Consider the following 22604-nt stretch of genomic DNA (forward strand, 5'->3'; position numbering starts at 1 on the left):
CACAACTTATTTTCAATTACATTACTTCACAAATTATAATAAATATAGAACAAAATCTGCAATGTAGAAATCCAGGCAAAAGTTAAATCTTCTGCGTAAATAGAAGCTCTAGGATGTTATCTAAAAAAAGTTAACATATGATTTTGGTAGCCAAGACTTCTGTAAAGACTCTTTCTACCATCAGATGTGCTACTGAATGGGCCACCACCCAATGTCTTACTTATTGAGTCAGTCCCACTCCCTTACACACTGACATGAGTATTGATGGAGACACAAAGCCCCTGTTAGTTTCACATGGAAAGTTGTTTGTGAATGGGTTATTCAGTACTGATCAATAAGCTAGGCCTCAAAAACTTGATGAAGCCATTCACCCACCGTCAATAACTTATGATTTATTAATTTAGATTCTCTTGAGCTTTGAGTCAAGCTAGTTCATAGTACTTCCCCGTCTTTGGATCGAAATAGCAGTTCAGGCAAGGATCATAGAGCAGATTCAAATATTCATCCTCCTTTTCCTGTTCATTCAGCGACTCATCCCGTCCTGTTATAAAGAAAATCACTTGATATTAATTGTGCAATACATATATAACAATACATACATATAACGATGCAATTGTAATTCAAATCAATGACGTTTGCGAGGGTATCATTTTTTTTGTTCATGCATGTCAAATGTAAATTGTATTTTCTATGTACAGTAGCATAGTCATGCCAGAGATAAGTAAGGGCCTCCTCTATCAGCTGTTACTGAAATGAAATAAGAAGCCCGGATGGCGAGGTGACCTTCAGACTCAGGTGGATTTAAAAGTTTTCTGTCGCTGCCATTCTTTCCTTCATCAATCAAGTCCTAAGACAGTCCCCGTACCACATTATGAAGCAGTAAAGAGATTCCCTGTAATCCCCGCTACTTTAAAGTGGGAGAATGTCGCTGTTAAATTGACAGGCAGCTAAATGCTAAAAAGGTTATGGAATAATACTCCAGGAGGAACATTTTATCTTATCAGAACTTTGGCGACGATAATGAAAACTAATTATAAGACACATTGTGTAAGAGCTTTAAAAATGATGTTGTAAACTCAAAAGGTTTCATCAATTAACCTTGCCGATGTGTCTTGGGGGTGCAGACCTGTAATGAGCCTGTCTCTTTTGACCTATGGAGTTATGTGGAGGACAGAGAGCTCCACTCTCATGGGTTTTTACTCTTAATTAGATACAGTTTCACATGCTTTCTCACAGTGTTGAGAGCGGTCTTTGGGTGGAAGCTCTGACACCAGTGAATGTTTCCATTAGTACTACGTTTTGCATAATTACAGTGGTAAATGTTAAGGCATTATATTGTTTGCCGTCTGACTTTAAAAAGGACATCGAAGGGTGTTTGGGGGCAAAAGTACCAAATTAACATTACTGTACCTCCGATTAGATCCAAATTGTTCCATGTGTTGGCTGACCTTCTCCCATGGCTGAGAGGGATTAAGGGAGGGCTGAGCACGTCCATCCACTCCCTAGGTAAAGGGCCATAAAAGCATACAGTCATGACAACCCATGCCATTACACACACTATCCTACTGTACCATGCCCATCAAATCGCCTCCATATGACGTTTTAACAATGAAGCCCCATCATGGTGAGCTCTCAGAAGCCCATCTTAGCCTCTATTGTCCTTGAGCCCCTTCTCCTGCACACTTAGCCTCACCGCCACACAGTTTCACCTGAAGGATCATTTATTAGACTGACTCAAGCTGTGATTTGCACATGTCTGAATTCTGGCCCAGAGTAAGGGGCCTAACCTTGCCTGTGTCTCTGAGAGCAGGGCTGACTTTGTCTCTAAATGAGTTTATCTTCCCCGTCTGAGAGCTACATAGGCTACAACTATACATCAATCATTTTTCAGTAAAGTGCAACACTGCTCTTTTAGTGCGGAGCAACAGATTAGAGGAAGAGAGGAAAAAAATGCCAGAAGATGAATTATTACATGAAAGCACTGTAGGATTCATTTGTTTAACAGAATTCATAATACGGTTAGGCTATACATCAGTTGCACAATTATCTACTTACATCTTTTGCCTCCATGACTGACTTTTCTAAGGAATCGGATCTCCCGGGGGAATTGATTCCCGGCTCCACAAAGGAACCAAAGCAAGTGGTGGGCCTTCTACTCATCTTCTGCCTCTGGACATAACATCTCAGAAGTGCACATCATAGTACATTTAATTAGGTACTATAAATCCTGAACTGTGCAACATTTAGCTGACATCAGATTATTTAAACATTCATTATTAATGATTGATAATGTCTCTCCCTCTGAAGGGGTACATTCACCAACCACATTATAGTATGGTCACTAAACTAAAATCCTGACCTGTTAATGCAACCCAGTCTCACGGCATTTCGTGTTCACCAACACGATTTTTAATCTATTGATTCGTGTTCACCAACAAGATTTTCCCCTTTTTTTCGTGTTGCACAGCACGATTTTAAAAGCAATGTATTTCTACTGCCTGCAGCACGTCTTTTTCTCCGGTCGGGTCGTGGGAGACCGGAAGCTGTGTGGTTCATAAAAACATGTTCTTACTCAATATCAAGCCACAATTATTGCTTTTATTTTAAATCCTATAATTTCGGACGTTTGTTGCCGTCTGTGAGGAAAATAAATGGGGCTCAGAGCCTCAGAATACGGAAATCTGTATTTTTAAATATTTTTTTCCTTCTAATTCGTTATTCTTTTCAAAATAACACACTGTTATTTACTCACCAATAACACACAATTATCCTTGCTTTTATTTATTGGTTTAATTCCATAATCTCGGGCTTTTTTGGCGTCTGTCAGGAACTGAATTTCAAAATAAAAATAACCGGAAACAGACGTAGGCCTATAAAAGGGACATTTCGAGCATCATTGCGATTGTCAACATTTCTGAGTTTAGGATGGCCGAAGACACTACACTACCCATAATCCCCAGCTATCGTTTAGGACTACAGTCCCCGTAAGGTTACGCAGAGCGTCAAACAGCTGTGTGAAATGGAACGAAACCACGCCAGACTATCCAAAACTGGAATCGAACGCCCCCCCAGAACTACACATGCTGGTTTTATTGTGTTTTGCAAAATGTTCTATGGGACGTCTCTACTGGACATTTTCGTTTTTCCCACAATTAGAAGTTGCCAGTATTAAACACATTGGTGTTATCAAATGTAAAACATATAATTAATAAATGGGTGAAAATCGCTTGTGTCCATAATGCGCAGCATTAATATATACCCACATGACAGCTCATTGTTACTTTGTAATTCTACTCCACTACAATTCAGAGGTTAACCTGGTATTTTTACTCCACTGCATTTATTTAAGTTACTTTGCAGATTCTGATTAATTATGTGAAATATAAACAGACTTCAGTTACACCTGAGTAAAATTCAGGTAAGGTGATTGTCAAGTGCCAACAATCAGGAGAGATATTTGATAGTTGGTGCTTGAGAAGACTAAACATGTATCTGCAATTGACATGAATGGAAACGAGTAATAAAGTATATTCATTACTCGTTATTCTCTACTAATAGTTAATTAAAGACTGTATATTATGGCTATTTTGCACATCCCTTTCAAGATTTCCAAAGGTTTATTGACATATCATATACACAACTATGGTGTAGTTATGCAATGAATGAAACACTTGGGTCACAGGTTCCTCAACAGTGCATTACAAGACATCTATCAATATGTGTGAACCTCCACCATTAAACTGTCATATTCTGCACATTTCTTATTCTATCTACATACATAAGAGTATAATTCATATGTATAATATCAGTTAAAATAAGTGCTTCAACGTAGTTAACATTGCAGGAAAGCAATATATTAGACGTTAAGTACTTTGTCAGGCTTAATATTTATCTGTAGATAGATACCCCAAAGCTTTTTTCTTATTTAAAAGAAGACCTTGATCTGTTATTTAATGTTTAAATAAAGGTTAATTCGTTTTTCTGTTTTGCACCTCCTCCTATTAATATCTTTGTACATTCTGCACTAAACTGTTTTATTGTAGAGATCACTTATAGTATCTTCTTAATTTTTTATATTCTATATTTATACTTTCCTCCTATGAAAGTATGTACTCTTTATATTTTTTTAATCAAATAAAACACAATAATTCAATAACGTGCTTTAACCACTAGGAGGTGCACACAAGGTACACACAGCCATAATAACTTTGTATTATTAGACACTTATGTTTTCGTACAACATCTGAAGATGTGTAGTTTTATGCATGCCTTCACATAATTTTACAGCATATTGCTATACTATTTCAGACTCAGTATTTACATTCTTACATTCAAAGAAAATCAGTAATATCTTTAAAAACTACAGTCCTTTAATATCAGCTGTGCACCGTTATGGTGTAAATATAACCTATCTGTGAATTAGATCAAATGTAAAAGTCAGCCGAATTAGTGTTGATACTGCAAAGAGAGGTATTGTGTGAAGAGAAATTGAAGATGTTGTTTAATTGTTGAATATATTTATGATCCACGTCAAGTATTCAGTTTCGGCGGCATTTTCTCAGTTTTTCCAAAGGTCTTCTCATCAGGGCTCTATAAATAAAGAACTACGGCAGATCTGTAATATACAATGCAGCCGAACCGTGTATTACAATGCCGTTATATGATGACTTTCAAAGAGAAAAGCAAGAGCGCTCGGAATTAAGTATTATTTTATTCTTTTAAAATGTTTTCCGGATTTCATATCATATAAACACCAAATCCCAGCATGCATTGCAGCTAAAACATCCAATAAGCGAGCTTAAAACCATAGCTGAGGATCTTGGGTAATCGCTCGAAATGCCTACGTCTGTTTCCGGTTATTTTTATTTTGAAATTCAGTTCCTGACGGACGCCAAAAAAGCCCGAGATTATGGAATTAAACCAATAAATAAAAGCAAGGATAATTGTGTGTTATTGGTGAGTAAATAACAGTGTGTTATTTTGAAAAGAATAACAAATTAGAAGGAAACAAATATTTAAAAAAATACAGATTTCAGTATCCTGAGGCTCTGAGCCCCATTTATTTTCCTCACAGACGGCAACAAAAGTCAGAAATTATACGATTTCAAATAAAAGCAATAACTGTGGCTTGATATTGAGTAAGAACATGTTTTTATGAACCACACATCTTCCGGTCTTCCTCAACCCGACCGGAGAAAAAGACATGCTGCAGGCAGTAGAAATACATTGCTTTTAAAATCGTGCTGTGCAACACGAAAAAAAGGGGCAAATCGTGTTGGTGAACACGAATCAATAGATTAAAAATCGTGTTGGTGAACACGAAATGCCGTGAGACTGGGTTGGTTAATGCTACCAGCATGCTAAGTAGGTAAACATTTACATTTATAGTATATTCCCTGATTATTATGAATTTTGGCGATAAAGAGAATTTGGGTATTAGTGCATGCCAAATAATCCTCCTTTATTGCAGTAAATACTATAATAACATAAGTATAATACTGTTAGTGATGTGCTATCTGGAAATTAATGCACATGCAAAACTGTTAGATGGTATGTTAAACTAAAACTGTATGAATCAGTAAAAAGTAAAATGCACAGTTTGAAATAGAATTTACATACATAAAAACTATTGTTACCATAGATTCATCCCGATGAAATACAAAACCAACGCAATGATTTACACCCACATACAGGCCATTCATTCATATCTCATCTCAGCATGCATTCAAACCAGAATCATTTCTTTATTCCTTATCTCTTGCCTTTAAAGTGATAAAGTACATTATCTCTGTCGAGGCTCTGATTTTGCTTTCTAACAAAGGCCTTTACCCACTCTAACACCCCTTTGAGGTTGTGATAGGCAAGAACATAGCACAAAAGTTAACGAAAGCAATTTTCGAGGACAAAGGCCTCTGCTACAGAGCTGCAAATTGAACTTTCAATGTTGAAGGAACTTGGTGTGGGTTATTAAAGTCTTCTATTTTCAAGTAATTATAATCGAGATACGGTGGAACCTGTGATAAAGGGAATAAATTAGTTTGATTTCATTCGAGTGAGCACACTGTTTTTACACAGCGGTAAAGTTTATTGAAATCAAGCTTTCCAAAAACCTCCCAGCTAAACGGTGTCAAAGCAACTCTGTTTGTCTGACACTGCAATTGAACAGAATTCAACAATTGTCTTTATTGTGAGAACAATTTAAATCCTACTCTTGGGTCCTGTGACAGCCTGATTTGTGGTTTTAACATTTGGTATTCCAGCCAGAGGCAGACGCAAGTAACAAGCAAAGAAACATGTTAAAAATGCTAAAGCCCTGGCACCATTAAGCACAGCAACAGGAGCATTTCAGCTGTTAAGAAAACTGTAGCCCTCAAAAGCGAGGAAGCCTTGCAGTGATGCCAAGATCCTCAAATAATACCATGATAGAATTCACTGGAAGGGTGTCTCAGAATGCAATTCCTGAAAGAAAAGGAGCAATAACAACGACAAATCCTGTGCAGCTGCTCTTCCAATATGTAAATCAAAGCTTCGAAGTCTTAATTCAGTACAGCTGCGGATGCTGTGTGAGGGAGAATGCTTAAGGTCTATAGCAATATTAATTTCAGTGGACATTCAATCAAACATAACCTCACTGAATATTTCAACCAAAAACATGTAAGCATTGAAATAAGAAAGTATTTCATCTGAGTTTACACATGTTCATGACAAGCTGCTTCGCTTTTCATCAATAAATCAGAAGTGTTAGAGAGGAGGTGGTAGCATATTTGAGTTTCAGACCTATGACGCAATCCCTTTGTCTTGTTTTGTAACATGCAGCAGGATTGTGTACATCCACAAAGAGATGGAGAGGTGCAGAGAACGGACTCAGTGGTGTGAGGCGGGGTCTCCATAGCCCTCCGAGGGGAACTGAGAGATCCATCAATCTGCTGCCACGGTCGGGCCTGGTGTGTGTGAGACTTTAGATTCAGCCCAGATGGTCATGTGTGATAGTGTATTACGTACTAAAGAATGTTTTATACCTCATCCTGTGATTTAACATTTTAAAATCTGCCTCGGAGAGCGTCCCTTCCAGGAATATAACAAAAACACAGATCCAACTAAAATGTCAATACGGGTTGCACTTTATAGTTCTTTTTCATCTCGTTTTGAAAAAAAGCCCTTTTAAATGAACTTAAAAAATACGTTCTCTTCTGCTGTTAAAATAATCTTTCATTTTTGACAGAGCACATTGTCAGATGAAGTGTTATAGTTTACCTTTTTGATGTCCCCACTTAATCTGATTGTCAACTTCTACTTAATTGAGTGGTTCCTGGGCTACATAATATGCCTGTAGTTGATATTGGATTCGAAAAATAATAGTGGTACTTGTAAATTATGCTGCCTTCCCCAGTAATATAGCCCATTCCTCTTTAACCTCTGGGCAGCTATAGCGAGGCTTGTGGCTGCTGAGCATTGTGAACTACTGAGGCTCCTTCCATGCAGAAGAAGGTGTTTGCTTTATCAAGGACATATTTGTTCTTGTATAAGGCAGTGATAAATCATGGCGTTGGATTTTTCGAAAAGACTTGAACCAAAAACTGTGAGTGTCGAAAATTAATGATCTAGATATAAAAGTGTAATAAAAAGCTGCCAGTTATAAATCTGACAAGCATAATAATAAGTCAGTAACCAGAGGGCAATTTCTGAAGAATTAAAGATTTGTTGAAAGGCTGATGCATAACTATAGGTTACTTGCGTAACCCCAGTTCTCAGAGTAACATGAAGTGAGATGTCTCACTATGGGATGCGCCTCATCGCGGAGCAAACAGAAGCATCAATCTCATTACGCCAATCCTGATTGGCTGGAGATCTTGACGTCAGCGTCAGGGAAATCACCCCCTATAAGTAGCTTGCGCCACAACGCATGCGCCATTCAAAATAAGCACCTCTTCTCGCTTCACCATAGCAAGGAGGGCCGTCTGGTGAGACATCTCACTTCATGTTACTCTGAGAACTGGGGTTACGCAAGTAACCTATAGTTCTCATTCATAACACTCCGTTCGATGTCTCACTATGGGAAATTGTAGCTCCCGTATTGCCCGACGAGCTTATCTCGAAAATCACCAAACCAACCAGAACTTAATAGGTAGAGCTCTGACTCAACCAGGTGCCCAGCACTGCTTGAGTCACACTGGGAGCAGAACGTCCAGCCTGTTAGGAGGCAGACAAAAGTGAGCGGCGAGGACCAGCTCGCCGCTGCACCAATGTCTTGGATGGGAGACATCCTGGACAGAGTCCAGAATGCAGCCAGACTCTGAGTCGAAAGAGCTCGCGGACCCGAGGGTGCCTGCGAACTCTGACTCGTATGAGCCCCAAAGCAATTGCTTCCACAGACCAGTGGGAGAGCCGTTGCTTAGTAACAGGCTTGCCCTTATAAGGGTTAGCCCAGGACACAAGGGGTTGGTCATTATGACGAAGCACCCTTGATCTGTCCCTGTACGTGCGTAAAGCACGGGCTGGACACGGCAAATCCGGCCGCTGTTCCCCGGAGGAATACAGTGGCGGGGGGGATGCCTTAATGTCAAATGTGGTACCCGAACCGACCGCCTTAAGATAAAGGCAGGGTCAGGCTTCAACCACACTCTGTTTGCCCTGGGGCAAACTGAGTGCATGAAAACTGTACAGATAGTGCATGAGTGCCACTGGCTCGCTTGGCAGCTGCCAGGGTCAGCGTCATGTCACACTGTATTTAGATTGTACCACTCACGGGCCAGGCCCATAGAGCCAAGCGCTCTGGGTGTGGGTGAAAGATCGCCCCCCCCCGCTCGGGACAGTATGTCCCTGCGTAGTGGGAGCTGCCATGGCTGCCCGCACAGCAGCTGATATATCTCCGCTAGCCAGTACATAGCTGGCCAGTGCGGAGCTATCAGGATAAGTGTGTGGCGTTGCTCTCTCACTCTGGCCAGAGTTGGGGGTATTAGAGCCAGGGGTGGGAACGCGTACAGAAGGCCCGGGGGCCAATTGTGCGGGAGTGCATCCACGCCTAACGGTGCATTTAGATCGCGCATCGAAAAGAACAGCTGACACTGAGCGTTGTCTTTCGATGCGAACAGATCCACCGCGGCTCTGCCGTAACGCACCCACAGCTGGCTCACAATCCTTGGATGTAGAGTCCAGTCTGCATAAAGTGGTATACCTCTGGACAGTAGATCTGCCCCGAGGTTCCTCACTCCCGGTACGTGCGTCGCTCTCAGAGAGAGGAGACGCCTACCGCTCCATAGGATAAGTTTGCGCGCCAGTGTGTGTAACTGGAGAGAACGCAAACCCCCTTGGCGGTTAATATACGATATTGTGGTCGTATTGTCTGTCCTCACGAGGACGTGATGTCCCCTGAGGAAAGGCAGAAAGCGTTTTAGGGTGAGAAATACCGCTAAAAGCTCCAGGTAATTTATGTGCGCCCGCTGGAGGTCTCTGCTCCAGAGACCCCTCACCGGGCGACCTTCATAAATACCTCCCCAACCTGTCAGACATGCGTCCGTGGTGACCACTTTCCGTGAAAGGACAGCACCCATAGGCACACCTCGTACTAGAAAAGTCGGGTGCAGCCAGTGGCGCAGTGCCATTACGCATTTCACAGTAACCATCACTCTCCGCGCGCCATGGCGCGCAGGGTTTAGTTTTAGGGCGGCCACCCAGCGCTGAAACTCCCTCATGTGTAAGCGTCCCAGTCGTACGACCAGGATGGCTGACGCCATGAGCCCCAGCGATCACAGGCATGATCTGAAGAGAACATGTTTGCGCAGCTGGAAAAGAGCGAGACAAGCTCTGAAAGCTTTCACTCTATCCGCTGACAAGCGAGCTGAAAAGGGCACCGAGTTCAGGTGTAAACCCAGGAAGAGTATAGTCTGCGCGGGGCACAACATGCTCTTCTCTGTGTTTATTATGAAACCCAGGTTGAGCAGGTGCTTTACGAGGACATTTGTCTGCGTAACAGCCTCCTGCTCCGACTGTGCGAGAAGCAGCCAGTCGTCCAGGTAGGTCGCCAGGCGAATACCCTGTTGTCTTAACGGGGCTATCGCGGCTTCCGTACATCGTACAAACACCCTTGGACTGAGAGACAGACCGAAGGGGAGTACTCTGTATTCATAACAGATCCCCTGAAATGCGAATCTCAGATATTTCCTGTGTGGGTAATATACTGGGATGTGAAAATACGCATCTTTCAGGTCGACTGATGTGAACCAGTCGTCTTGTCGCACGAGCCGCAGCAGAGATGTGTGAGTGAGCATTCTGAACTTATATCTTCTTAGATATTTGTTCAGAGCCCTCAAATCAAGTATTGGCCGAATTCCGTTCCCTCCCCGTTTGGGAACGAGGAAGTACTTGGAATAGAAGCCGCCCTGACTCTGCTCGGCGGGTACAATAGATATAGCCCTCTTTTCTAGGAGAGAGAGAATCTCCCTCTCCAGAATATGGGCTGACTCTCCTCGGGCCTGCGAATGCAGAATGCCCGAGAAGCGAGGGGGGGGTGACAGCGAATTGGAGTCTGTAGCCCCGTGTTACTGTCTTGAAAACCCAAGCAGATGATGTGAGCATCTTCCACTGCATGCTCCTTAGAGCCAGTGGAGATGTCACATCTCTTCCCCTCTCTATTCTAGTCTCTATTTGTTGTGTTATGGGGCCCTCTAGTGTCTGAACACAGTAGTGCCCCCTTTCGACAATCCCCACCGACACTGCGCATGCGCATGACGGTGGTGCCTTCACAACCCCAGCCGGCACTGCGCATGCGCGTGGCGGTGGTGCTTTTAAAACCCCAGCCGGCACTGCGCATGCGCGTGACGGTGGTGCCTTCACAGACCCGCCTGTAATCCGCCTTTTGAGAGATGCCGAAGCTGCTCTCAGAAGGGGAACAGTTGGCGGGCTGTTTATTGGTTTTATTGTTTTTCTTATCATTTTTTTGAGCTGCGCCCTCGGCCTGAAGCCTGGATGCGTCAGCGGCAAATGTTTAATGACAGAGGAACAAACAGATTTGTGACATGTGTTTTTGCGGACTTGAGGATGGTGTTGAGGCATCTCTCGAGGCGGCGGGAACACATTTAGAGCTGGGGAACCGTGGACTTCCAGCTCTGTCACGGAGGGGAGAAGGAGGGGCTGTCACGCCGCTCGCTTCTTCTTCCTCGCCTGCTGGCCGAAATTCTGGGTTGGCTGCGCCTGAGCTGCAGCCGGAACCGGAGATTTTCTGGGCCAGCTCGCCCTCGTCTCCAGCCTGGGCTGGGGACTCGGGGCGGGCTGCGACCTCTGCGTTTTCGGTGTTTTAAACCGAGCAGGGTTCAAGGCAGCTTGGGCGAAGGACTGCTGCTGCGAAGGCAGCGGCTGGACCCTTCGAGGGAGGCAGAGGTGGAGTGCCTCGTCCTCCCTCTTTTTCGACTCACACCTCCTTTGCATGGAAGCAAGAGCGGAGCCGAAAATTCCCTCGGGAACGATGGGCATATCCAGCACATCCTCCTTTTCCCGGTCTGGGAGGTTGGTGAGGTTGAGCCATCTCGCTCTTTCCTGCACCACCATGATCCCCATTGCCTTACCCGTGGCCTGGACGGCGCAGCGTTGGACACGGAGACAGATGTCTGTGACCGCCGCCATCTCGTCCAGAGTGGCTGCACCCGGGTTACCCGACAGGTCCTCGCAGAGCTCCGCTTGGTAAGCGGTTAGCAGCGAGGCCACATTCAGGGCCCTGGCGGACAACGCTGCGGCTTTGTAGGACCGTTCAGTCATTGTCGACTGAAATCGGTCCGACTTTGCCGGCAGCGTGGGGTTCCTGCTTGGTGACGGGCCCATCCTCGGTAGGAGGTGGGCTGCTACCAGCGGTTCCATGGGCGGTATGCGGAGCAGGCCGAGCTTCTCCATTCCGTCACAGTCTAGGGAGGAGGCACCCTGGATTGGGACCTTGTTGCTGAAGGGCCGGTCTCTCCACGAGACCGACACCTCATCCAACATCTCCGGGAAGACCGGAAGGAGTTGTCTCTTTGTCCGCGCTGCTTGGGGAAAATGTTTCCCTTCGTAGCGGGACCTGGAGGTCTCCTTGGCCATTTCAGGCCACGGGATGTCGAGTCTGGCCGCAGCGCGTTTGCACACGGCCTGCAGGTCCATACTCAGACAGGGCGAAGCTGGTATGCTATCGTCTGGGAAAGCAGCCCTCGCTCCAGGCTTTGCAGCCTGAGCCGATGACATGAAGATGTCCTCTTCACGTTCATCCGACTCGGACAGGAGGAACACCGAGGCGTCCTCTTCGTCCTCGTCGTAATTCAGCTCGAGGACATCCTCCGCGGGTGAGACCATGGTGAGGTCTAACTGGGAGCCCCAGCTCGGTAAAGCGTGGGGTCCCGTTCCCGCGTGTCTTGCCGCCACCGGGTCCCGGCCTGCCAGGGCGCGGGAATCCGGTTCTGCGGCCATCGCAGATACTGAGCCCCAGACCGACATGGAGAGGGGTTCACTCTCTGTGGCAGATGCCCCCGCGTCTTGACTGCCGGCCAGCAGGTCAGAGGACATGGGGGGTTCCTGCTCCGACAGGCTAGCTTGGCGTGCTAGCCGTCGGCGGAGGCTCTTTACGGTGAAGCGGACACAATGTCCGCACGAGCCGGGGTTGTCGATAGCGCCTCGGGCGTGTTCCAGCCCGAGGCAGGACGAGCAGACCTGGTGTGTGTCTGTGCCCGAGATCTTCAACCCGCAGCCGCAGAGTCGAGCCACCGAGTCCCTGACTCCTCTGGTGTGAGGGAGAGGGGCGTCCATCTTGTTCGCCTCGTGGCGTGGAGAGGACCCGCTCTCAACAGGTAGGTTGGGAGAAAAAGAGGTAACCACCCTGTCCTTAATCCGGAGAAAAGGACGGTGTGGGTCTTTTATTCCCAGAGAATACTGACTGGTGTGGCAGTATGCTCCTTTTAATCCCTTCCTCCTCCGTGGGGAAGAGAAAAGAAAAGACTTCCTCGCTACCGTGGTGTCGGTAGTGAGGGAGCAAGCTAACGCTAGCTTGAAAAAATCAGACCTAGCTTACTTTCCGGGGAAAGAGAGCGGCGAGGTCGATTTCAACAATAACTAGCGTTAGTAATTACAGTCTTCCTGCGAAGCAGAAGGAGTAGCCGGCAAGCGCCCGTCGACCGAAATGGATATTTGGGTTCAGTCTGTGGACCGTGAAGCTTGTCCGGCTACCATAGAGATGTGCTCTGAAGCGAGAAGAGGTGTTTGAATGGCGCATGCGTTGTGGCGCAAGCTACTTATAGGGGGTGATTTCCCTGACGCTGACGTCAAGATCTCCAGCCAATCAGGATTGGCGTAATGAGATTGATGCTTCTGTTTGCTCCGCGATGAGGCGCATCCCATAGTGAGACATCGAACGGAGTGTTATGAATGAGAACTAAATTGTTGGCTTAAAGGTTAAATAATGCAACGTCAGAAAGATGTGAAGAATTTGAGGGTTTGTTGGAAAGCAGAGACTTAACTGAATTATTGGCTTTTAAAAGATCCCCTTTCATGCTATTTATAGGCATACATTATGGGTCTCAGATATATACAAATATAAAAAACATGTCTATGATGTGTTTTGCTCAAAATACCAAACAGATCATGCATTGTAGACATCCCTCATATCCCTCTATTTCAGCCCTGTAATGGCGCATTTCCACTACACGGCCTCGCTCGGTATGGCTTCGTTAGGACTGGCTCACTTTATGGTCGCATTTCCATAACAGTTTAGGAACTGGGGTAGTAACTATAGTAACGCAGTGTAGGCGGAGCCGTGACGTCATCTTCAATGCGAACCACACAAAATCAACATCAGCCGTTAGCTGTTAGCCCTCAGAGCTCACAGCTCCTCATATCTGTTCAGAAACTAGACAAAAGTTAAACAAGTACAAACCACAGACTGCCTGTGTCATGGCGAATACAGTCGCTGGTTTATTTATGTCTGTATAGGCCGTTGTTGTGAGTGTGGACGGTTGGAGCATATACTGCGTTAGCTTAGCCGATCTCCATTTAGACAACACGCATTTAAAAAGGTTTTTCGCCTGCCGTCTGTCTGCAGACTTGTCAAAGCATGAATTCATGGTTTTTACTAACCGGTATCAGTATGTTGTTACTTCGGCATCATTTTGAAACGTGTATTACAATTAAATCACGGTCAAATATGTTCATCTTGTTGTAGTTGTAGCCCCCTTGCCAGCGATTCTCTCTCTAGTTTAGCATACTCAGCCTGGTTGTTGGCCCGGAAAGAACCTCGATTTTATGGGGCCAGGAAAACTGTGAAATAGTACCCGCTAGCCGGTACTACGCTAAGTGGAAACGCAACCAAAAACGGGCCCCGCACGGCTCGGCACGCTTAAAGCGAGCTCCGCGCTGTATTCTCTGCTGGCCCCGCCCCCTTTTGAGCATGCGGGCTGACTGCTCTGCTCAGATGCAGCTAAATGCTGCCATGATGAAACGCCATATATGTTCCAAACCACTTTAAGGATTATTTCTGAAACAGTATTGAGCTCAAATGCTTCTTTTCTTGCGGGTTTACTACAAGGTGAGTACCTTTTTATATCCTGCTTTTTTTACACATACTCTCTCCAGTAGGCCTACAGGTTAGCTCTGAGTGTTAGCGATGGTTGCTAATGTAAACAAAGACCATATTACTTCTAAAATACGTTGTGCATTGTTTCTGATAGCGACGTTTCTGATAGGGCCGTGGGTGTAAAGCCAGCCCACATTTCCGATATTACGTCATATCCGACGCAAATCTGGATCAGCTCCATTGTACCCCCGTTTTTAGAGATGGGGGTAAGGAGGAAATGTTTTATTTTATTTTATGACACTTTGTGAGTTCACTGACCCACCGGGGACAGATATTTATATATAAAAGACATCAAAAAGTGCATTTTGCATGATAGGAGACCTTTAAAGTCAAAGTATTAATAAGTAGGGAAGAATTTAAAAAAACGTCTGCATGTTTCAAACTGGATTTATAAACTCATCTTAACCTGCAATTAAATGTTGCCATGGGGACGGTAACTGTCATGTGACTCCCGTCCTTGAAATTCCATTTCACAGAGATTAGACTGAGACCTCTCATCCTACCACTTTCAGCTCAAGACTTTAACCACTATCGCTTAATGTTTGCAAGACAGGAGACCCTACTTTGCACACAGTGTAAAATGCATGCGCCTAGTGCCACAGTGTGATGATTAGAGCAGGTTAGAGAAGTAACTGTTTATGCTTCCCTCGTGAAATGTCTGGTCTCAGTTAATAAAGGAGGAATCAATTGAGCAGTGTGTCTCTCATTCATGTCATTTAAGGCTAACAGTGCCACGAGATGTCTGTTTCAAAGCATACATGTTTTGATGTATGAAGTAAAGGCTGCACGTTATTGAGGAAACTGAGACTGCAATATTTGTTTCTGGTATGCAATAGTTGAGAAGAACAAAGACTAAATAGACTTTGGTCAATGTGTATACTGGAGCCAAATTATTTAGATTATACTGATGCTGTTTTAATTGCCACAAAATGTTCCTTTTTTGTGCGTTTCTTCTCTTCATCGCTCATTTTCGGGTTGTTGTCGGGAATTAACAAGGCCTGCTTTAGTTGTATAATAAATAAAATGTTCAAGCAAGCTCTAAACTTATGTAGAAATCCCCCAAGTTCTGAAATGGCATAAACCTGAACTGAGATAGTGTGAAAAGTATAGAAACATTTAAACAAGTTTAATTTATCAGAGGAAGTCCAAAATACTTTCAAAGTCTGAGTGGAGTTTCTATGTGAATGTGGTAATGATTAAGAAGAAGTTAAAGAGGAGTTGGTTTGAGGGTTTTTCTAATTGACTGTATAAACCCAGACTTTTTGAAAGATGTGGTACATTTAGAAGCTTGAATGAGGTTTCTACATCTTTGTATGTATGAGAAGATAAGAGAGGACAAATTAATGAAAAAAATGAAAATGTGTCAAATTTGAACATTAATTTGAATAAAAAAAGGAAAAATCATGGAAAAGTTGAACATATCAAGGATATGAATAATAAAGATTTATAGCAATGTTTCCTATTTCCTAATTTGTTTCACTGTTCATATCAACTTCAAAAGTATGAAAATGACAACAGCAGTTAAGGGAAAATAACTACAACACGCTCAATTTATTCATACAAATCTGTGAGCCAGAAAGCCTTGATTTGCATATCTATCTGACAGTTGACATTTAGCCTTAATTCTGCAGTGACTGGTTATTATCTGATTGTGATCGTCAGGGAGTTTCATGTAAATGCAAGCAAAGACAAACTACATAAGGCAATATATAAAATACACCAGTCTTTTGTCACGTGTTCTCAACAAAACCTGGTTACAAACAACCCAGTTCCTTGGGACCACATGTCAGTTATCTTTAAAGATCTCTTCTGTATCAATACACAAGTGTTGTTGTGTCAGCCTTTTCTTGTATTGCTGATTTTATTATATTTTTAGACATACACAGCTCAGCAGATTATTTATGCTACAAATGTGTGTGTGTGTGTGTGTGTGTGTGTGTGTGTGTGTGTATGTCACATGCTTACCTAGGGTTTGATTGACAGAGTGGGTTCATTTCCTTCTGATAGTGGTGATCCTGATTAACTGGCTAGATCAGAAATATAAGAAAAAAATGAAATGTTTGGTTAAAAAATGTCCTCAAATACTCATAGTTCAAGTACACATCCACCACTATCAGACTAAGTTTTAAGTGTATTACTGAACATATTATCATTGTCTTACATCAGAAATACTTCTGATGGACGAACTATTACAGGGAACAACCTATATTTTGTGAAGGGACCAATGTCCATAACATTAGCCAAGGTGCCCAATATCACAACAATGCCCTATCTATAGGCAAGCATCATCAAAACTGCCCCACCTACACCTGTGTATGCCCCACAGAGATCAAGAACCAACATCAAGAAATGCAAGGAACATTCTCTCTAAAACAAACACAAATATATGTGTGTGTCATGTCAAAACAAACCTGAAGTCCACAGCAAGAAGTAGAAAAACAAAGGGGAGAACAATGTAGGGTAAACAAACCAAGATCAAGGGTTCATTTCAATCTTTAATGTGTTCACAAATGTATTGCACACTAACTATTGTTTGGTGAGAAATAATTGGAGCTGGGTTGTATTTGTTAGTTGGGCTTTTTAAAACATGAAAAGGTACATTCTGTGTGAGCTGTATGAAATAAGATAATAAATATTTCACATTCAGTGCGAGGTGGTATTCAGTGTATTACCCTCTCCATCTTGTCAAAGCTAAAGACCATATTATAGCCTCAGGAGGCTATTTAAATCTAGTGCCTGTTTAAAGGCTATTACATTACATGACGTTGATCAAGATGCAGTCATGCTGAAGCTGAAGTCCGTGCATTGCTTAAGTAAATGTAGCTATCTGCGTGCTCCAGTCCCTTCTTTATCTAATCCTCTTCTAAAAATAAGGCCGCACCTAAAATTGTACCCAGTGGAATTGTGCATGTAATGTGTACTGATGATGATGATGAGTCACCTGTCAGGTGATGGGAACAAATCGTTTGGGGAAGTAGGAGCTGAACCATTTCTGTACTCTATCTGTAATGTAAATCCCAGAGCCTCAAATGGTCAGTTAAAGTTGCATGGACTACAGAATAAAAGAGAACGCTTGGGTCCAGAAGTCTTAAAAATACATTTGCTGCTAACAGAAATACATTACTTATTTTGATCACCTCTTAATTGAAGAAAATGTGGTCTGTGTGTGAACACAGCAGCACTGGCTGTCTGTAGCGAAGACTATGTGAAGACTTGGAACAAAATCTTCAGTATTACATCTCAGAAAAAAAACTTTAAAAAGTCTAAACTTAAAGTTTGCTATACACAGAGGTGGGAAGTAACTAAGTACATTTACTCAAGTATTGTACTTAAGTAACATTTTGAGATACTTGTACTTTCTTAAGAATTTCTGTTTATGCTACGTTGTACTTCTACTCCACTACAATTCAGAGGTAAATCATGTACTTTTAATCCACTCCATTTATTTAATATCTTTTGTTACTTTGCAGAATCAAAACATATAATATATATTATTCTGAAATAGGTCAATCTGCATAATAAGTCCTACTTCGGTAAGTATATGTTGATGCTAATACTTTTGTACTTTTACTTGAGTAACATTTTGAACGGAGGACTTTTACTTTACAGAGTATTCCTACACTCTGGTACTTCTTTTACTCAAGTACAAGATCTGAGTACTTCTCCCACCTCTGGCTATACACCAGCTTTGCCTACGCCTTTTTCCTTAAAACCGTAAAGAAAATGTAGTCAGAGGCCGTTTCTCAATGTCGAGTAAACCTGCTGCAGAGCCACTATTTCAAGTATACTACGTCATTGAGTGGCGCCGAAGGACTGTTTAAATGCATGTTAAATGCCCAGCATTCGGCGCCGCACTCGATGACGTAGTATACTTGAAATAATGGCTCTGCAGCAGGTATACTCGACATTGAGAAAGGGCCCCAGTCTTGACCTCTAACGTTTGACCATTAACCACTCCTGAGATTCATCTGCTACCCTGCATGCTCAGTCAAATGACGCTATAAACAAAAGAGCTCCGCTGGTCTCTGATCAGCATTGTAGTAGACTGAATCATTTCTGGCTCTTTGCCTGCCCTCTGTTATGGAGACATAAACTCAGCAAGTACCTTTGAATCAGAACATTTGTTTTTGCTGCACTGCATTTCTGGGCTGCACAGACTTGTTTGGCAATATCCAACCAAACTGTTCTGGAGCCAGATAATTTATTTTTAACATCCATCTTACAGCCTTTTTTATCAAGTCAGTTTCCAGGTGATTGCTGTTGGATATGCCCCACTTTATTCTTTTTTGTCTATATATATGCTATTCCTATTACTAACCCCCGCATTGTAGACCTGCCACTCCTCTCCCATCTAAAATGTATTCCTCTCCTAACACATCTAATATTAATTATCCTCCTTTGATTTAAGAACTATCTAGGACTCATCCTTGCACACCTAAATTAAGAAGCTTGCTTCCAGAATTGGAATTTCTTACATGTGTTATTTAGTGAAGCGACAGCAGACACTTTTCTCCGCAAAGGAACCTGGCTGAATGCCAATGTGGGTGTTTCAGGATATAACTTATTTATATGTGACATAAAAGGTAAAGGACATGTAGTGGTTTAGGTAAAGAGTTGTTTCACTGTACAATTACTGAACTCATCTTCTGAACATTGACTATGTTGCTCTAAATGTTTAAGCCATGGCTTGGAGAGCTTCTGGCACAGACACCGACTGGCAGAATGTTAGACAGAAGAAGAGGCATCTCATCATCTTTATATGGAAAGCTAAATCTGATCATTATCTAGTGTCATTTTTAGGGTGTAGATTCTAAAAACTAGATTTAGTCTTTCACACTGCTCACATTAACAATCAGTTGTGGCAATTTTCCTGCTCTAGTTAACCATTCGATCATTTACATTTTGGCTGCAGGTTATAGATACAAACATTAATGACACATACTGTAGAACAGTCACACCCACAAGGCGGGGTTACAACACACAGGATCAGTGTTTTAATACGAATAGGGTGGGTTGTTGACTTTGCAGCATTACTTTGCACTGAGGGGGCAAGGTCCAAGCTATGTGAAGCTCTTAGACTCTTTCACCCCAAGCCTTTTTCACAGCAACCTACTCAAACCTATAGCCAGCTGTGGCTGACAAAAATAAAACCAGGCATGGATATGCCAGAACTGGTAGAGGAACCTCCGACCAAGGGCGGCCATCTTTGACCCACTGAGTGGACAGACTCAGACCCAACTCATGAAAAGATCAAAAATATATACGCTCTATTATTAAAAACAGACAAACCCAGACTGTAGGTAATTAATGGGAAACATTGCATTGGATTGCTCAAGGAAAGTGAGAACCATGGCAGTTTTCTTTTGGTATCATCAACCAGTAAAACAGTTGTAGCAAAAATATATTTCATTAGACGACATTGCAAGTCCTCCAATTTGAATAATGTGCATGCACACTTAATGTTAATGTTGATGAAATATAGCGTTAAGCCCTAAAAGAAGCTGACATTTTCCAAGCTAAGACAGGGTGAGTATTTGCCTTGGTACAGACCTTTGAATGGACCCACCTTCTGTCTGATATCAGAGGGAGTATTAAACTCAAAAAGGATTTTGGTCAGACTTCTTATTTTTGAGTGTCATCTTTTTTCATACTGCCATCTGTAGCTTTAACCAGACGTCATAGTCCATCCGAAGAACCTCTGATTTGGCAGTTCTTACCTCAGTCATGTGCCCACAGGGAGAATGTGCATCAAATACATATTAAGGTGTCTAAGTGGACACACCACTAAAGACGGCAACAGCAGGCACTTAAATCACAGCATCTAAAGGCAAGACATGGCTTGTGACTATTCACTTCCAAGGCCCCCAAACCTTTTCTTGTTTTTATCTTTGACAGACACCTGTTAGGTTTTTATTTATAGGTATATTATATTTGTAGGTAATTCACTTCAGAAACACTTTTTGTTATATTCCATGGAATGCTCTTAACATCCCGATAGCCATGAATATATTAAATGCTTTGACAATAAATACATAAAAAAATGTCATCTGTGGAAGCCGTAGCGCTGTAAAAAGCACGACCAATCATCTGAGCCGGCCCGGGTCAAATAACTGGATGGCCTACCTGCCTGTCAGCCTTCCATCTCGTGCACAAACTTATCTCGTGCCCTCATTGGTCATGTGCGCGTTCGTGTGTGTTGGAGGAGGGGCTCTGTAAGGAAGTGGCAGATTTTTTCCGGTTGTGTATTTTCAAATTCTAGCGCACTTGAGCTGGTTTCTCCATTCTTACCTACCCTACCTTTAAGTTTTATTTTTCAAAACTTTTCATCAAATAAGAACAATATTTGTGTTAAATAAATTACTTTTCTGTGTTCTCTCTTTTTGGCAAAGCATTTTATTAATATACTGATGGTGGTGCTGTTGCCATATTTATTTGAATAGTACACCACTGTGACTGATTTGGAAAGGATCACATCGGGGTTTGTTCAAGTCGAGTGGAAATGTAACCTGTCACCGTGGAAAACTGTTCTGAGGGTACAGTACGAAGATACAACATTTGATTTGACACCCCATCACTGTGTCCTCTGGAGAAACCATGAGAAGATAATACCTGCATGAAGTCACAGTTCTGCTTGAATCTCAGTATATTAATGGATACCTGCATGTAGAGAAATAGTAACAGGGCTATGACCCCAGCATCTGTAATCATTCTATTCACTGGGGATCGTGCAGTGGACCCAGCAGGGCAGTGTTCTCTCTTCATAAGTGCAATGTGCTTATGTTAATTGCCCATAGATATAAATGACCTTCAATAGCCAAGAGCAAACCGCACCATCCTTGAATTCTAAAAGGACTTGTGTGGATCATTTCAAATGACCTAAATATTTCCTAGTCACTGGGGGAAACCGTGGATATTATGCCAGTGTGCTTTTAAGAGCTATAAGAGGCCAATCAATGTGTTTCGATCTCCATAATCTTTTGTAATGCAGAAAATACACCGGAGAAAAAGGTGCATTAGCACTTCACGTTTGCATAAGTCCGGGGCTTGATATGTAAATTAACAAGGGTGAGGATCAACCGGGGTCAAAATAATTATTCCACACGGGCGATAGAGAGAAGGACAACGTGCTAATGATTGTAAATAGTGAGACGAGCTGCACATGAGTGCTAGTAGAAGAGGATGATGGTACAGACCTTGGAGATGTGGGTCCAGGTAGAAGCGTCGTCACTGCTCATGCTAACGCTGACATTACAGTGTTGGATCAGAGATGCACTGAGGCCTGAGGCTTTACATTCATCTTCCTCATGCTCTCTTTTGAGACTTGCCAGCATTCGAAGCTCTTCTTCATCTTCCCCATGTGTTCGTAGACTGCTAAGCGGGTGTAAGTTGTAAACACTGGAGTCATTAGGGTGTACGGTGTTGGCTCCTTCTTCCTTTAAACTGATCACCTGTACACAAATACATGACTTATTTGAAGGAAATCCCAAAAAGAATGTCTTTCAATTAGTCAGAACCACAGATACACTCTCCACATAGTTGATACAATGCTTTGTGCAAACAACAAAATAGAGAAAAACAGCAGACAGTGGTCTCAGACAGAGCTCAAGGCGGCTTTGGACACTACTCCTTACCCTCTAAATAAAATGTGTTTTAACAGTGGCTCTATTGATTTAAGAGAGTGCTATGCTAACTGGATTTGTGCAAGGAAGCCTAGTGTTTCCCTGCTGTCGAATCAATGGCAGTCAATAAACCAGGGCTGTAGGGAGGGAAACAAAATCCTTGTCATATTTTTCTGACAACCTTTCAGTCAAAGCTTTCACTGCATGCTGCCTGCCGGAGTCGGCACAAATCATCAGCTAGGAGCTGTACCGTAGAAGGATGCTGGGACTTGTCTCAGCAGTGAGTCGCGTAAATGCAGAAAGCAACAGCCAAGTGACTGATCTCCCCTCAGGCCTTGTGATCGCTCCAGTTGACAATCCTCTGATCCTGGATCTTTCAACTGGAGCAGTGGCCAACCTCA

At 42.9% G+C, this 22604-nt stretch overlaps 1 protein-coding gene across 8 annotated transcripts in view; it reads right to left on the minus strand.

Moving 5' to 3' along the window:
• Window positions 1-22604, minus strand: part of cfap20dc (CFAP20 domain containing) — a 43214-nt gene continuing 20610 nt past the window's right edge. For 6 of the 8 annotated variants that reach the window (XM_034219099.1, XM_034219097.1, XM_034219096.1 and 3 more), the window contains 5 exons: window positions 21778-22032; window positions 16550-16611; window positions 2056-2182; window positions 1411-1502; window positions 1-541 (listed from right to left, as the gene is read on the minus strand). In XM_034219099.1, coding sequence (XP_034074990.1) covers window positions 532-541; window positions 1411-1502; window positions 2056-2182; window positions 16550-16611; window positions 21778-22032 — 546 coding nt within the window. In that variant the 3' untranslated portion in view covers window positions 1-531. The remainder of the gene's footprint in view (window positions 542-1410; window positions 1503-2055; window positions 2183-16549; window positions 16612-21777; window positions 22033-22604) is intronic. The other 2 variants (XM_034219104.1, XM_034219094.1) reach the window with 1 other exon arrangement.

The sequence above is a fragment of the Gymnodraco acuticeps genome, unplaced genomic scaffold (genome assembly GCF_902827175.1).
Source record: "Gymnodraco acuticeps unplaced genomic scaffold, fGymAcu1.1, whole genome shotgun sequence".
NCBI classification, from domain to species: Eukaryota; Metazoa; Chordata; class Actinopteri; order Perciformes; family Bathydraconidae; genus Gymnodraco; species Gymnodraco acuticeps.